Below are 15657 nucleotides of genomic sequence, written 5' to 3' on the forward strand. Positions count from 1 at the left end.
GACCTTGAGTCTTCTTGGATGGGCCCTTCTAATGTAACTCTATGGCAGCCCCCAAGGGGCTTGAATTTTCGAGCTCTTCCCGTATATTTTGCGGTGACGTAGTGTCCCCATGAGAGACAGAATACTGGGCCAATCACAGTGCAACTAAAGACCATTACCAACCCCTACGTTACGTATTGTCTGCTGGCTGCCCCACCACCACAGAAAGCACTGAACTAGGCTGAAACACCTGCATTTTGGAGCTGATTACTCAAGAAAGCAAAAAAGAGAACATGTTTTATGCAGCTTTATTAAGTCAATTATTATTATTTGTTAACATTGTTTGCAAACTAATATGTGACACGTATTAATGCCAAAATAAAAGGCAAACAGGCAAAAAAAAAAAAAAAGACATACAGTTGAAGTCGGAAGTTTACATACACCTTAACCAAATACATTTAACTCAGTTTTTCACAATTTCTGACATTTAATCCTAGTAAAAATTCCCTGTCTTAGGTCAGTTAGGATCACTACTTTATTTTAAGAATGTGAAATGTCAGAATAATAGTAGAGAGAATTATTTCTTTCAGCTTTTATTTCTTTCATCACATTCCCAGTGGGTCAGAAGTTTACATACACTCAATTAGTATTTGGTAGCCTTGCCTTTAAATTGTTTAACTTGGGTCAAACGTTTCGGGTAGCCTTCCACAAGCTTCCCACAATAAGTTGGATGAATTTTGACCCATTCCTCCTTACAGAGCTGGTGTAACTGAGTCAGGTTTGTAGGCCTCCTTGCACGCACATGCTTTTTCAGTTCTGCCCACAAATTTTCTATAGGATTGAGGTCAGGGCTTTGTGATGGCCACTCCAATACATTGACTTTGTTGTCCTTAAGCCATTTTGCCACAACTTTGGAAGTATGCTTGGGGTCATTGTCCATTTGGAAGAGCCATTTGCGACCAAGCATCAACTTCCTGACTGATGTCTAGAGATGTTGCTTCAATATATCCACATATTTTTCCTACCTCATAATGCTATCTATTTTGTGAAGTGCACCAGTCCCTCCTGCAGCAAGCACCCCCACAACATGATGCTGCCACCTCCGTACTTCACGGTTGGGATGGTGTTCTTTGGCTTGGAAGCCAACCCCTTTTTCCTCCAAATATAATGATGGTCATTATGGCCAAACAGTTCTATTTTTGTTTCATCAGACCAGAGGACATTTCTCCAAAATGTACGATCTTTGTCCCCATGTGCAGTTGCAAACCGTAGTCAGTTTTTTATGGCGGTTTTGGAGCAGTGGCCTTCCTTGCTGAGCGGCCTTTCAGGTTATGTAGATATAGGACTAATTTTACTATGGATATAGATACTTTTGTACCCGTTTCCTCCAGCATCTTCACAAGGTCCTTTGCTGTTATTCTGGGATTGATTTGCACTTTTTGCAAACAAAGTACGTTCACCTCTAGGAGACAGAACGCGTCTCCTTCCTGAGCGGTATGACGGCTGCGTGGTCCCATGGTATTTATACTTGTGGACTATTGTTTGTACAGATGAACGTGGTACCTTCAGGCGTTTGGAAATTGCTCCCAAGGATGAAGACTTGTGGAGGTGTAATTTTTTTTCTTCTGAGGTCTTGGCTGATTTTCCCATGATGTCAAGCAAAGAGGCACTGAGTTTGAAGGTAGGCCTTGAAATACATCCACAGGTACACCTCCAATTGACTCAAATGATGTCAATTAGCCTATCAGAAGCTTCTAAAGCCATTACATAATTTTCTGGAATTTTCCAAGCTGTTTAAAGGCACAGTCAACTTAGTCTATGTAAACTTCTGACCCACTGGAATTGTGATACAGTGAATTATAAGTGAAATAATCTGCCTGTAAACAATTGTTGGAAAATGACCTGTGTCGTGCACAAAGTAGACGTCCTAACCGACTTGCCAAAACTATAGTTTGTTAACAAGAAATTTGTGGAGTGGTTGAAAAACTAGTTTTAATGACTCCAACCTAAGTGTATGTAATTTTCCAACTTTAACTGTACTAATGGTATATCTTATAGTGATACAACAGCAATAACTATAGTAGACTTTCAATTTTTTTTGTTCAATGTACATTAAGAAGTTGACAGATACGAGGACATCATATTGAAAAAATTATCAATTTTAATACTTTTTCACTGAGTTAACAAATCAAAAAGTTAGGCCTTAGCCTCCAAGTTACTCCCTTTGAGTAAAAAAAAAGAAGCAGTTTTAAACCTAAATCTTGGACTTCTTAAGCAATTTCGACTCATTGTTAAGCTTCGATATAATTATTTTTAAGACATCCTTCTCCTCCATCTGGTTTCACATAATTAAAAACGCTGTTGAGAAAAAGAAAAGAGGGTTTTAACAAATTTGCTCTATGTACAGAATGGCCTGCCTAACCCCAAATTAATCAACAGTCTTGGCACAAACTAATAGACCTGAGATCAGGTTACACACACACACTCTTGTAATAAATAAATAATAAAATAAACTACAAAACCCCCTTTTGGCCATTTACAGTACTAGCAGTTCTGCTGTATTTTGAAGTAAAAGTCGTATCTTTCATAATTCTACATGTTATTGTACAGTATTTATAGTAAAAAATGACTAAGCAACTTACTGCAAATTGCAGACACTTTGGTTGGGCACAGCGGTTTCTTTGCCTGCTGGTCCCAGAATGCATTCAATTCTTTTTCCTGTCAACAAAGAGACGACGATCACCTCTCTGGGAAACAGAGCTGTCATGAGCTCAGAAATGCACTTTGATGGTTCTTTGCTCAGTCGAGTGATAATGTTCGCATGGAGTTTAACACCTTCTGCCAGTTCCACCAGTAAATAACTCTAATAAAAGACATAAAAAAAGAAAGAAAAGCCAGTTACACATGATTTTGGGCCTTTAGAAGCTGTGGTCAAAATGTGGTCTTTTCACAGTACTGTAGTAGTTATCAACAATGTATTCAAACTTTCTATTGTTATGGACAGAAACTTTGTTTTTTGCATGATATTAGAATATATTTTTAAATTACATCCGAAATCAATACAGTATTTTAATATTAGGATATGCTCTGACTTGCAGTTTGTGTGCACCTGTTCTAAAAAACCCTTGCCTTGTTCGCGCAATCATCCCCAGTATGTCTTTAATAGGGGTGTGCCGAGTATTCGGACAAAACCATTATTGTTATCGATATTAGGACTTTGCAGAACACATGAATAGATTATTAACATCATTATCCGTGATTGTAAAAAGTTGCTGAAAACAGAATTTCGAGTCTCTACCTCTCAGATTCATGTTATAAATGCTTTGTTCATAAAGTATTATCTTGAAATGTAAACTGTTGTATTGCCTTGTTTAATGTTTTAATCAACTATGTTAAAGAGGTGTTTCACTAGAACATTTTCCTAGGCATTAGCCTTCACCAGACAGTTTTTAGGTTGGTTGGATCAGTATTTAGTTTAGCTCATCAGCGAATTCTACTTCTCCCTCTCCCAAAGAAACCCCATTTAATGTCAAAGTTGATCATAAATACCTTCAAAAGACACCACCTGTGCCTCCAATCACTGCAATAGTCCTTGTAGTTAAAATCTCGATAAGATTACTTTGCTAAAATATTGACCAAGCCTAATATTTCCCAATGATATCGGTCATTTTTTCATTAAAATCCAGGAAGTCATTTTCGATTAATCCGCGCCGAGGCGCGACTTCGGTCAGAGTCAGAACCTACTTACAAATCTTTGAACCAAGAGGAAGAGTATCAACCAGATGACAAACTGAGGAAAACATTAGCTCTAGTAGGTCGATTTTTGTAACATGTTTTAAAGCAAAACAGATTGTTTTTGGGCAATTCAATGACGAGACAACATTTGTTGCATAAAGTGAGGATAAATACACATCGTTTTTCATACATTCTAGATATAATCGTAAATTTCACATTTTGAAGTAAAATGGCAGAAGTCTAAATACTGATTCCAACTAACCTAAAAACTGTCTCTGGTAAAGGCTAATGTCTAGGCAAATGTTCGAATGAGGTTAAAAGTATTTTTCGATTAACCCCCCCCTTTAAGTAAGTAAATGAATTTGAATTATAAAACCATTCCCGTAGTCCTTTCTGCCATGACTCAAGTTGTTTGCTTGATGTACTTCGTTAGCTAGTTTTAGTAGTTAACGAGAAATAGCTTCGTGAATATTTTTGGCATAATCCTATGTGGCGCTCTATAAGTTAAAACACTTAAGACAAATTATCATTGTACTACAATATGCATTAAACATTTACGTTAAATTAAGCAAAACTGCACACAGTATTTTTCTGCTTGCTGTATTGTTACAATGTTAATACACCTGCTTTTGTATTCAAATTGTGACTAGTTTGCATCCCCGCTTTCCAGCTCAAGGTTTGAAGTCTACTTCTACCATGCTGTCTGGGAGGGTTGTGACGGCTATGTCTTGGAGTGCTGCTTTTGGGGGTTGGAGGAAGGGTGTGGATCCACCAGCCATGATGTCTGGGAACACACAGTATGACAGACAGTTAAAGAGATTTAATACAGATTCATTCAACCACCTCCTTACAACTTCTAATCATTCCTCCAACTCTCAATCTCTACTCCTCATATTCTGATCATCAACCAACAACAATCTATTACAGTAAGAACTGTTTTCCACACAAACCGTAAGAAATGTTTTTCCTCTCACCATTGTGAGATCTGGGGATGGGTCTCAAACCACCAGCCATGTCTGGGAACACACAGTATTGACAGACAGTTAGAGAAAGTGAATACAGATTCATTCAACCACCTCCTTCCAAGTTCTAATCATATATCTTACTCTCAATCTCTACTCCTCATATTCTGGTCATCATGCTTAAACCAAACACACACACCGTTAGAAACTGTGTTTCCTCTCCTACCATTGTGAGTTTTGGAGATTGGTGTGGATCCATTAGCCATGATGTTTGGGAACACACAATATGACAGACAGAGAAAGTGAATACAGATTCACTCAACCACCTCCTTCCAACTTCTAATCATCTTTCCTACTCTCAATCTCTACTCCTCATATTCTGGTCATCATGCTTAAACCAAACACAGACACCCTTTGAAGTTGTGTGTCTCATTCGCTCCCTCTTTAGGTTTTTCACCTCCTGGAGCAAACCTGGCAACTCTGAAAATATAGAACATAATGTGCTATCATTACATTTGCATGCAATATTTATTCAACTAATAGATTGGTAGACACTATACAACTGCACCTACTCACAGATATACCTACAACTGAACCTAATCACAGTATATATGGGTATATACACAACTAAACCTGGACTTGCATGCAGGGTGTGTAACGGTTTTCTTCCAGGGGTGAAGGAGAGGACCAAAGTGCAGCGCGGCTAGTGTTAAACATGTTTAATAAAGAACAAGTGAAACACTACAAACAACAATACAAAATAACAAATGTGCAAAAACCGAGACAGACCTATCTGGTGCAGACAATCAGAGACAGGAAACAAACACCCACAAAATCCCAACACAAAACAAGCCTCCTATATATGATTCTCAATCAGGGACAACGATTACCATCTGCCTCTGATTGAGAACCATATTAGGCTGGACATAGAAACAGACAAACTAGACACACAACATAGAATTCCCACCCAGCTCACGTCCTGACCAACACTAAACAAGCAAAACACATAATAACTCTGGTCAGGACGTTACAGTACCCCCCTCCTGAGGTGCGGACTCCGAACGCACCCCTACRACTCAAGAGGAGGGTCTGGGTGGGCATCTGTCCGCGGTGGCGGCTCCGGCGGTGGACGAGGACACCACTGTCTTTGTCCCCCTCCTTAGCSTCCTTTGAGTGGCGACCCTCGCCCACGACCTTGGCCTAAGAATCCTCCCCAAGGCCCCCACATGATTTTGGAGGTAGCTCAGGACAGAGAGGTAGCTCAGGACAGAGGGGCAGCTCAGGACAGAGGGGCAACTCCGGACAGAGGGGCAACTCCGGACTGTGTGGCAACTCCGGACTGTGTGGCAGCTCCGGACTGTAGGGCAGCTCCGGACTGTAGGGCAGCTCCGGACTGTAGGGCAGCTCCGGACTGTAGGGCAGCTCATGACTGTAGGGCAGCTCATGACTGTAGGGCAGCTCATGACTGGCTGACGGCTCTGGACGCTCATGGCTGGCTGACGGCTCCGGCAGATCCTGTCTGGTTGGCGGCTCTGGCAGATCCTGTCTGGTTGGCGGCTCTGGCAGATCCTGTCTGGTTGGCGGCATCTGGCGCTACTGATGGCTGGGGCTTGGCGGCTCTGACTGGCTGGCGGCTCTGGCGGCTCCTGCTGGCTGGCGGTCTCTGGCGGCTCCTGCTGGCTGGCGGCTCTGGCGGCTCTGACTGGCTGGCGGCTCTGGCGGCTCCTGGACTGGTGGCGGCTCTGCGGCTCCTGACTGGCTGGCGGCTCTGGCGGCTCCTGGCTGGCTGGCGGCCGTGCGGCCTGACTGGCTGGCGGCTTCTGGCGGCTCCTGACTGGCTGGCGGCTCTGGGCGTCCTGTGGGCATTGGCGCTCTTGGCGAGCTTCCTGTCTGGTGGCGGCTCTGGCGCTCCTGCTGGCTGGGCGCCTGGCAGGCCCTGGACTTGGACGTGGCCGGCTCTGCGGGCTCCCCTGACTGACGACGGCTCTGACGGCTCGGGACAGACGGGCGGCTCTAACGGCTCGGGACGACGGATGGTCAGAGGGCGCTGGGGAGACGGATGGCTCAGATGGCGCTGGGAGAGGATGGCTCAGAGGCGCTGGAGACGGATGGCTCAGATGGCGCTGGGAGACGGATGGCTCAGATGGCGCTGGGAGACGGATGGCTCAATGGCGCTGGGGAGACGGATGGCTCAGATGGCGCTGGGAGACGGATGGCTCCGATGGCGCTGGCAGACGGATGGCTGCAGACGGCGCTGGGCAAGCGTAGTGAGCGGCAGCAGACGGCTGGGCAGTAGGCAGTCAGGCGGCGTGGGCAGACGGCGACTCTGCCGCTGAGACGCACTATAGGCCTGTGCGTGGTTGCCGGAACTGGGGTACCGGCTGGAGCACGCACCTAGGGCAGTGCGGGAGAAGGAAACAGCTGGACTCCTGAGCGCACTGAAGCCTGGTGCGTGGTGTGGCACTGGTGTACTGGCTGGGGCGGGAAGGTGGCGCCGGATATACCGGACCGTAGAGGAGCGACGCGTCCTTGAGCACGAGCCTCCAACCTTACCGGTTGAATGTCCCCGTAGCCCGCAGTGCGGGGAGGTGGAATACCGCACTGGGCTATGCAGGCGAACCGGGGACACACTGTAAGGCTGTGCCATGTACGCCGGCCCGAGGAGCGTACTGGAGGCCAGATATGTTGGCCGGCTTCATGGCACGGCTCAATGCCCAACTAGCCCTCCCAGTCGGAAGGTGGAATAGCCCGACTGGGCTAGCACCGTACGGACACCGTGCGCTCCCCGATAACACGGTGTCTGACCAGTACCCCTCTCCACGGTAAGCCCGGGAGTGCCAGGTTCACCCCGCCGCTTCGCACACCTCCCTTTAGCCCCCCCCAAAATTTTTGGGTGAGCCTCTCGGGTTTCCAGCCCTCTCCTTGCAAGCGCCTCATAATGCCGCCTCTCCGCTTTGTGCCTCCAGCTGCTTGGGCGGCGACTCTCCTCTGGCCCTCTGCCCAGGGTCCTTCTCCGTCTAGAATCTCCTCCCATGTCCATTCCTCCTTGTACCCTGCTGCTGTTGCTGCTGCCGTTTCCACGCTGCTTGGTCCGGGTTTGGTGGGTGTTCTGTACGGTTTCTTCCAGGGGTGAAGGAGAGGACCAAAGTGCAGCGCGGCTAGTGTTAACATGTTTAATAAAGAACAAGTGAAACACTACAAACAACATAACAATAACAAATGTGAAAAAACAGACAGACCTATCTGGTGCAGAAAACACAAGACAGGAAACAAACACCCACAAAATCCCAACACAAAACAAGCCTCCTATATATGATTCTCAATCAGGGACAACGATTACACTGCCTCTGATTGAGAACCATATTAGGCTGGACACAGAAACAGACAAACTAGACACACAACATAGAATTCCCACCCAGCTCACGTCCTGACCAACACTAAACAAGCAAAACACATAATAACTCTGGTCAGGGCGTTACAGGGTGAGAATATTCAGTAGGAGCATCCACAAACAGGAAACCTTACCTTCAATCACAGAGAGAGATTGTCTGAGTGCTGCATTTTGTCTTTTGAGCTCCCTTATCTGAAAGTTTGCAGTGGTTAGCTGCAATTGCATTTCCTGTTTTGAGGTCTGGAAAGGACAAAGATTAGTTGTACAATTAATACATTTAGACATGAATAGGGGACATATTTTTTAGTCTCAATGATTGGAGGTGTTTCAGACATAATTATTAACCACAGAACTATTTTTAAATGTATTTGGTGTGTTGAGGAGAAATCTGATTTCTATGTCAAAGTTTTATACTAATATTAGTGATTACTACATTAAGTAGGTGAGACAGGGTTAAATTCACCTTTAATGCATCAACTTAAATTTCACAACTCATGCTACAAAGTGTTAGACACTTACTTGAGGTGATACACTGGTCATTATGTCTGCCTGATGTTTTTTTCCAGACTCGGCCCAATTCTTTTTCTGTGATACACTCTGGTAGAGTAACATAGCTACAGTCAAGAAATTACAGGTTTTGTGCAAAGATATAATTAGCTAGTCAATTTCACAACTAAGCATACCTAGCCAGTGATTAGCATGCTACCTACACATACTAGTGAACTTAAGTGATATAACTAACTCATTAGCTATCTAACGTTAGCTACATTAGTTGTTATTGTTATAGCCAATGTATTGGCTGTATTGCTTTTGTATAACTAAGTTTAACGATTGATCAAATTAACCATATCTTGTTAGCTAGCTACGTTATACTGTGTCATTAGCTGGGTAACGTTAGCTAGCTAACGTTAGTTAGCTTACCATCCAGAGCCATGATATAGGCGGGATATCTCTTCCCAGTGCGCTGCAAATTAACAATACATTATTTCACATTGTCGCACGTCCCATCAAACTCTTCAATATTTTCCACTGGAACAATTTCTGATGTGCCTTCAAAAAAATTCACAAGTGCATACATGTTTTGTGATATTTTGCTTGTGCTGCAAAGTGCAAACTGAGAGTAAACCGTTATTTTCTTTGCGCCTAGTTTTTAAACTTTCGCCCATGCGCACGATTTAGTTACGTATAGTTTGGCGCCTAATATGCCCTGCAGCAAAGTTTTTTTTATAGCTAGCTACGAAATCAGTTTCATTAGCAGTTTACATGATGCAAGCAGTTTTCAACAATTAGCTATTTTGCTTACCCTTATAAGAAATGCCTTCAGTCTGAGTGATAAGGGGACCATATAAAAAAATCGATGCGTGATGAAAACTTCCCTTTTCCTCGACAGACCAGGTCAAGCAGGAATATTAAAGTATTATTGTTATATTGCCTTAGCTAGGTGTGAGTTCTAGAAAACTATATTTATTTTTTAATGGAGCTACAACCATATTACTGCTTGGGGTGTTCAATTTCTTATGCTGTTACTGGTATGAATACACTAGCTGTAACGTTATATCTGCTAGCTAGATACAGTAGCTAGTTTACTTGCTAGCTAGGTGGTACATTGTCAGTGTTTGTATTCAGTATCTAGTTTCTAGCTAGCTACTTACAAACCTCAATCAACATGGCTCTGATTATTTAGAGCTTAATGAGGATTTAGTCGTGTATAAGGTACACACACACACACACACACACACACACACACACACACACAGAGAGAGACACACAGACAGACAGTCAGACATTCAGTTTCTTAGCCTCAAATTGAAGTCAGTGTCATGTATTCTAGCTAATATTTTCATTAGATAATGTTCTGTTGGTTTTCTCTGTTCATTTTTTAGGACCCTCTAACACACCCCAATTAACCTGGCTCTGATGATTTAGACTATGATGATGCCCCTGAGATGGTAAGTGTCAGGTGCACACACATACACACGTTTGTTTTTCTATCCTTGTGGGGACTTGAGACCTAAACTTGACCCAAAACGTAACCCTAACTCTTATCCTAACCCTAACCTGAACCATACCCTCATCTTAACCCTAACCATAACCTTAACCTCAATAACCTAAATCTTAAGGCTAAAATGTACCTGGCCCTAATGCCTAACACTAAAGTTAACCCGCAATGCCTAAACCTAATAGTAACCCCAATTCTAACACTATGCCCAATTGTACGTTTTTCCCTGAACTTAACCACTAAGACAAAAATCGCAATTCCCCTCATGGGGACTTGCCAAATGTCCCCACGAGGTCCAATTTGTCAGGTTTTTGTACATGTGGGGACATCAGACACCCACATGTACACCTAAATGTGGTACACACACAGACATTCAGTTTCTTAGCCTCACCCTTGTAAAGTCAGTGTCCTATCAAATATTTTAGTTAGATAATTTTCTGTGTTGGTTTTCTCCATGTATGGGCGGCAGGTAGCCAAGTGGTTAGAGTGTCGGACCAGTAACCGAAAGGTTGCTAGATTGACTCCCCCCCGAGCGGACAAGGTAAAAATCTGTCGTTCTGCCCCTGAACAAGCCACTGTTCCTAGGCCGTCATTGTAAATAAGAATTTGTTCTTAACTGACTTGCCTAGTTAAATAAAGGTAAAAAAAATACAAATAAAATGTATTCCTAATTTAGGACCCCCTGACACACCCCAATCAACCTGGCTCTGATGATTTAGACTGTGATGATGCCCCTGAGATGGTACGTGTCAAGTGCACAAACACACACAACTCTCAGGCCTTAGCAATCTGTTCTACCTTTGCAGATTTATTATACGTTTCCTTCTGGCTTAAACAAATGTCTAAATATACCTTGCATCTAACTCTTTTCAGAACGAAGAAAGGATTTACCCTGGGGCATCAGTAACAAAGGGGCAATGCCTTATGGCAATAATGATTTTTGTTCTGCGTCATCACCTGACTGGAACTGCCCTGATAGACCTACTTGCCTTGCTGAATTTGTTTGTCCCCAACATCTAAATATCTCCAAAAAGTTTTTGGGTAATCCAGCCCTGACAGCTGTCTCTCATTTATTTTGTGATGAATGCCAGAATTACTTAGGAAAGCAACCCGAAGACACAAATTGCTCACATTGTGGAACGTCCATCAGAGAAATCAAATCAAATGTATTTATATAGCCCTTCTTACATCAGCTGATATCTCAAAGTGCTGTACAGAAACCCAGCCTAAAACCCCAAACAGCAAGCAATGCAGGTGTAGAAGCAAAACATTTCTTTTTGTCAATACCTTTTGAGGGACCTTCTGTGAGATACACTGGAGAACCATGGAATAGATATTTTGAGGAAAACAGTGAAGGAAGAAGAATATGAAATCGAGGATGTCATGGATGGATGTACCAGACATTACTGAAAGAAAAGAGGCTACCTGCTGATGATTTAACATTAACCTGGAACTGTGATGAGTACCCATTTTTAACTCCTCAAATGACTCAGTTTGGCCTCTTCAATTTACCATAAATGAACTGCCTTACATACACTGGAAAGAAAGTGTGATAGTTGCAGGACTTTGGTTTGACCCAGAAAACCCCAGAATGGACACATTTTTTAAAACCTTTTATTGATGAATGTTGCGATTTAGCCCAAAACCCCTTACTTTGGAGAGATAAGAGTGGGACTCTGAAGAGGACAAAGGTCTTCTCCTTGATTTGTTCCTTAGATGCAATTGCCAGGCCAATCCTTCATTACTGTAAGCAATTCAATGGTAAATATGGATGTGACTGGTGCTTGCACCCCGGTAAAGTTGTCCCCAAAGGCAGAGGATATGTAAGGTCCTATCCTTACAGTCAACAACTGCAAATTCAAAGATCACACAATCAATTTAAGGATAATGCGTTTCACTCTGCTCGCACTGACATTCCGCAAAATGGTGTAAAGCGGTTGTCAACACTGTTTTTGCTTCCATTGTTCAACATTGTGTTTGGTTTTGTGCCTGACTACATGCATTCTGTTCTCCTCGGCATAACTCGACMACTTCTGTCTCTTTGGTTGGACACGTGCAACTGTTTGAATCCATTGTACATAGGTCGACAAATTGCAGAATCAGACTCTCGACTGCTAAATCTCTTGCCAACAAAGGAAATCACAAGAATACCGCGATCACTGCATATAAGAACATTTTGGAAAGCATCGGTGTGTTGTGCATTTCTTCTGTTTTATTCAATCATTGTTCTGCCTGGCATCCTTCCGGTCCCCCAAAAAATTATACTTACATTCAGCATGCATATTTTGCTTCAAGGATCTATTTGACAGCGTGGCCTTAGATTAGCTCACATTTCTTTAGACCTCTTAGTCAAGAAAATGGAAGAATTATATGGACAAGAAAATGTTTCTTTCAATTGTCATCAGCTAATCCACCTTACTGATAGTGTACTGAACTGGGGGCCTCTCTGGGAAACGTCATCTTTTACATTTGAGGGTAACAATGGAAGTTTGAAATCTCTTTTCCATGGGACGCAGTGTGTTCCACAACAAATTTGCCAGCTTTTCCTTCTTTGGCGAGACATTCCCAAACGTCTTAGTGTTTTAGGATTTCACCCAGAGTCAGTGTTCGGTATATTCCTTTCAAAGCTTGGAGACAAAAAACTCTAAACTCTTGGCAAATCTGTACCTCGTCACCTCACAGCTTCTGTAAAACTTGCTGTAGAAGAACTACCCAGCCTGTGGAGTCATACGGCCGATTCGTTTATGACCAGATTGTTTATCACACAACTAACTACAAAATCTCAGAAAAAAAGTATAATACCTCATTCGTGTTCAAAAAGGAATGTTGTGCACAACTGCAGTTATTTTTCATTGTTAGACTGAATTGCATTTGTCAAACAAACTGTTTATGTCAACCTATTCCCATTGTTGTGGTTAACCATATGTATTTCAAGCTGACAGTTTGTTCATCAACCGCAATCTAGGCATCTCATCCCAAAAAATGTGTGTGAAAGTTGAGAGGTCGAGACAAAAAAAGCTTTTTCTTTGGAAATTATCAAGTGTAAATGTATTTATGTGGATGGCTGGCTTGTCCCTCTGAGAGAGATTAGTTATGGGTGTATTTAGAGAGCTGGTTGATGTTATTGAGCTGATTGATGAGAGCTGATTCTCATTTGCAATGGTGACCTGGCCAAGAAAAGCATCAACATCATTTAATTCAGGTCCGTCCAGTGTGAGGATATGTTAGGGAAGTGCAGATTGAAGTTAAAACGCATGCATTTAGTTTCACTGGAATTGAGCAATAGTTGGAGTCTTGGAGATCACAGAATGTGTGTTATATGTCATTGAATCTGTGTGATTCTAATAGTATTACCCATTGATAACTTATCAGGGACATACATCAGTGATGCAAGGGTCATCGCTTATATATTGTATTGTACATGTTTTTTTTTTTTATTAAAATAAATTAACATTAATATTACAGGTCTGTTTTTACTAAGATGCTAAATGTTTTTAATGTTTTTAATGTATTGAAAGTATCCATCCCAAAAATTCACACTAATTTAAAAGTAACCTGGCTATACCCATGTTGACATATAAAAGAAATATTGGTTGACTTTCTTTTTTTGCTTGCAGGAAATGTTTTTTCTTTGATAATTTTCATCACCTCAAATAGAATACTATTACAAAACCGACAGGAATAGCCCATAGGAATGCTTTCAATAACTTCAGGGGAATACTATAGAAAATAATACAGGAACGCTAATTAAATTCATAAGAATACTATAGAGATACTGCATAATATTTATACTACTGAAATCTTATTGGATATTTTGAAGTTAATATAGGTCAAAAATACATACTATAGAGACTCCTATAATAATTCTATAGTATTTTCATAGCGAAAGAATATCATAGCATACTCAAATCAAATTGTATTGGTCACATACACATGGTTAGCAGATGTTAATGCGAGTGTAGCGAAGTGCTTGTGCTTCTAGTTCCGACAACGCAGTAATATCTAACAAGTAATCTAACAAATTCACAACGACTACACACAAATGTAAAGGGATGAATAAGAATATGTACATATAAATATAAATATATGGATGAGCGATGGCTGTGCGGCATAGGCAAGATGCAGTAGATGGTATAGAATACAGTATACATATGAGATGAGTAATGTAGGATATATAAACATTATTAAAGTGGCGTTATTTAAAGTGACTCGTGATACCTTTATCAAGTCCATTTATTAAAGTGGCCAGAGATTTGAGTCTGTATGTTGGTAGCAGCCTCTATGTTAGTGATGGCTGTTTAACAGTCTGATGGCCTTGAGATAGAAGCTGTTTTTCAGTCTCTCGTCCCAGCTTAGATGCACCTGTACTGACCTCATCTTTTGGATGATAGTGGGATGAACAGGCAGTGTCTCAGGTGGTTGATGTCCTTGATTATCTTTTTGGCCTTCCTGTGACATCGGGTGCTGTAGGTGTCCTGGAGGGCGGGTAGTTTGCCCCTGGTGATGCGTTGTGCAGACGGCACTACCCTCTGGAGAGCCTTGCAGTTGAGGGCGGTGCAGTTGCCGTACAGGGTGGTGATACAGCCCGACAGGATGCTCTCGATTGTGCATCTGTAAAGGTTTGTGAGTGTTTTAGGTGACAAGCTAACTATAGGGTATTTTAAAAAACTACAGTTTCTTATAGGAATCTTATAGGAATGCTGGTGCTTTTTCGTAAGGGGTAGCCTAGTACTTAAAAAAGTGTTATTCAATTACATTTGTTAACATCATGGGAAGATCCTCACTAGTTTTATTATATTGTTACTGTGTCAGATACTCACACCTGTTACATTAACTACATTGTCTCCTCTCTCCGCTTAGCAAGGTTTGATACAGTCTCTGGACATGACCAACATACCAAGAGGGAATGCCGTCAGGCTGCATTCTTAAGCAGCCAAGAGAAAAAATATGTAAGTAGGCTAGAGGTTTTACACTTTCAAAAAGTGTCTATACTACTGAAACCCTCTATAGTAGATAGATGTACAATGTCATTTGATAAAATAAAAGCTAGTCTTTGTTTGAAACTATAAATGGTTTATTTGTCTTTTTAACGGCATGAAACAAAGCTTGGTGAGGTGTGAAGAAATTGTAGGAACACCATCACTATGAATAACAAACATTGTCTCTTTGAAAAAGGTACGTTGCGCTAGTGTGCTACACCTCAATCAAACCTGGTAACCAGTGTTCCAGGGTATGTCAAAGATATACACTCCCGTCTGTATTTATTTGGACAGTGAAGCTAAAACGTTTAATTTGGCTTTATACTCCAGCAATTTTGATTTGAGATCAAATGTCTGCTTTACTGTTTAGAAATGAAAGCACTTTATGTATCTAGTCCCCCCATTTGAAGGTGTCATAAGTATTTGGACAAATTCACTTATAGTGTATTCACTTCTACAATAATGTGGATGCTACCATGATTAGGGATAATTGTGAATAATTATGAGTAAGAAAGAGGCATAAATATCATACCGCTCAAAATAAAATTTACCTCTCATCATTACCAAAAACGGGCGCTTCTAATTTTGGGGGGAGGTATGATATTTATGCCT

The 15657-nt window shown here is 41.9% G+C and overlaps 1 protein-coding gene and 1 long non-coding RNA gene across 6 annotated transcripts; one reads left to right on the top strand and one right to left on the bottom strand.

The window, feature by feature from the left end:
• Positions 1–271: 271 nt before the first annotated feature.
• On the bottom strand, positions 272–9217 carry LOC111952024 (uncharacterized). Of its 5 annotated transcripts, none has more exons than XR_011474071.1 (7): positions 8989–9120; positions 8587–8681; positions 8202–8307; positions 4665–4730; positions 4338–4498; positions 2622–2842; positions 272–2337 (listed from the first exon to the last, which is right to left on the bottom strand). XR_011474071.1 is itself a non-coding variant. In XM_023970435.2 (7 exons), exons 1-7 carry the CDS (start codon positions 8999–9001, stop codon positions 2271–2273), a joined length of 657 nt encoding a protein of 218 aa, XP_023826203.1. In that variant the 5' UTR covers positions 9002–9217; the 3' UTR covers positions 272–2270. The 5 variants fall into 5 exon arrangements, 4 of the variants coding, with proteins under 4 accessions (XP_023826203.1, XP_023826206.1, XP_023826205.1 ...); XM_023970435.2 differs by having other exon boundaries at positions 4410–4498; positions 8989–9217; XM_023970438.2 differs by having other exon boundaries at positions 4410–4498; positions 8587–8664; positions 8989–9215.
• A 134-nt stretch (positions 9218–9351) lies between these two features.
• LOC111952025 (uncharacterized) lies at positions 9352–13668 on the top strand. The gene is made up of 5 exons (XR_011474072.1): positions 9352–9462; positions 9951–10016; positions 10536–10607; positions 10743–10808; positions 10940–13668. It is a non-coding gene; the product is annotated as an uncharacterized lncRNA (long non-coding RNA).
• The last annotated feature ends 1989 nt before the right edge of the window (positions 13669–15657 follow it).

Source organism: Salvelinus sp. IW2-2015, linkage group LG25 (assembly GCF_002910315.2).
Source record: "Salvelinus sp. IW2-2015 linkage group LG25, ASM291031v2, whole genome shotgun sequence".
NCBI classification, from domain to species: domain Eukaryota; kingdom Metazoa; phylum Chordata; class Actinopteri; order Salmoniformes; family Salmonidae; genus Salvelinus; species Salvelinus sp. IW2-2015.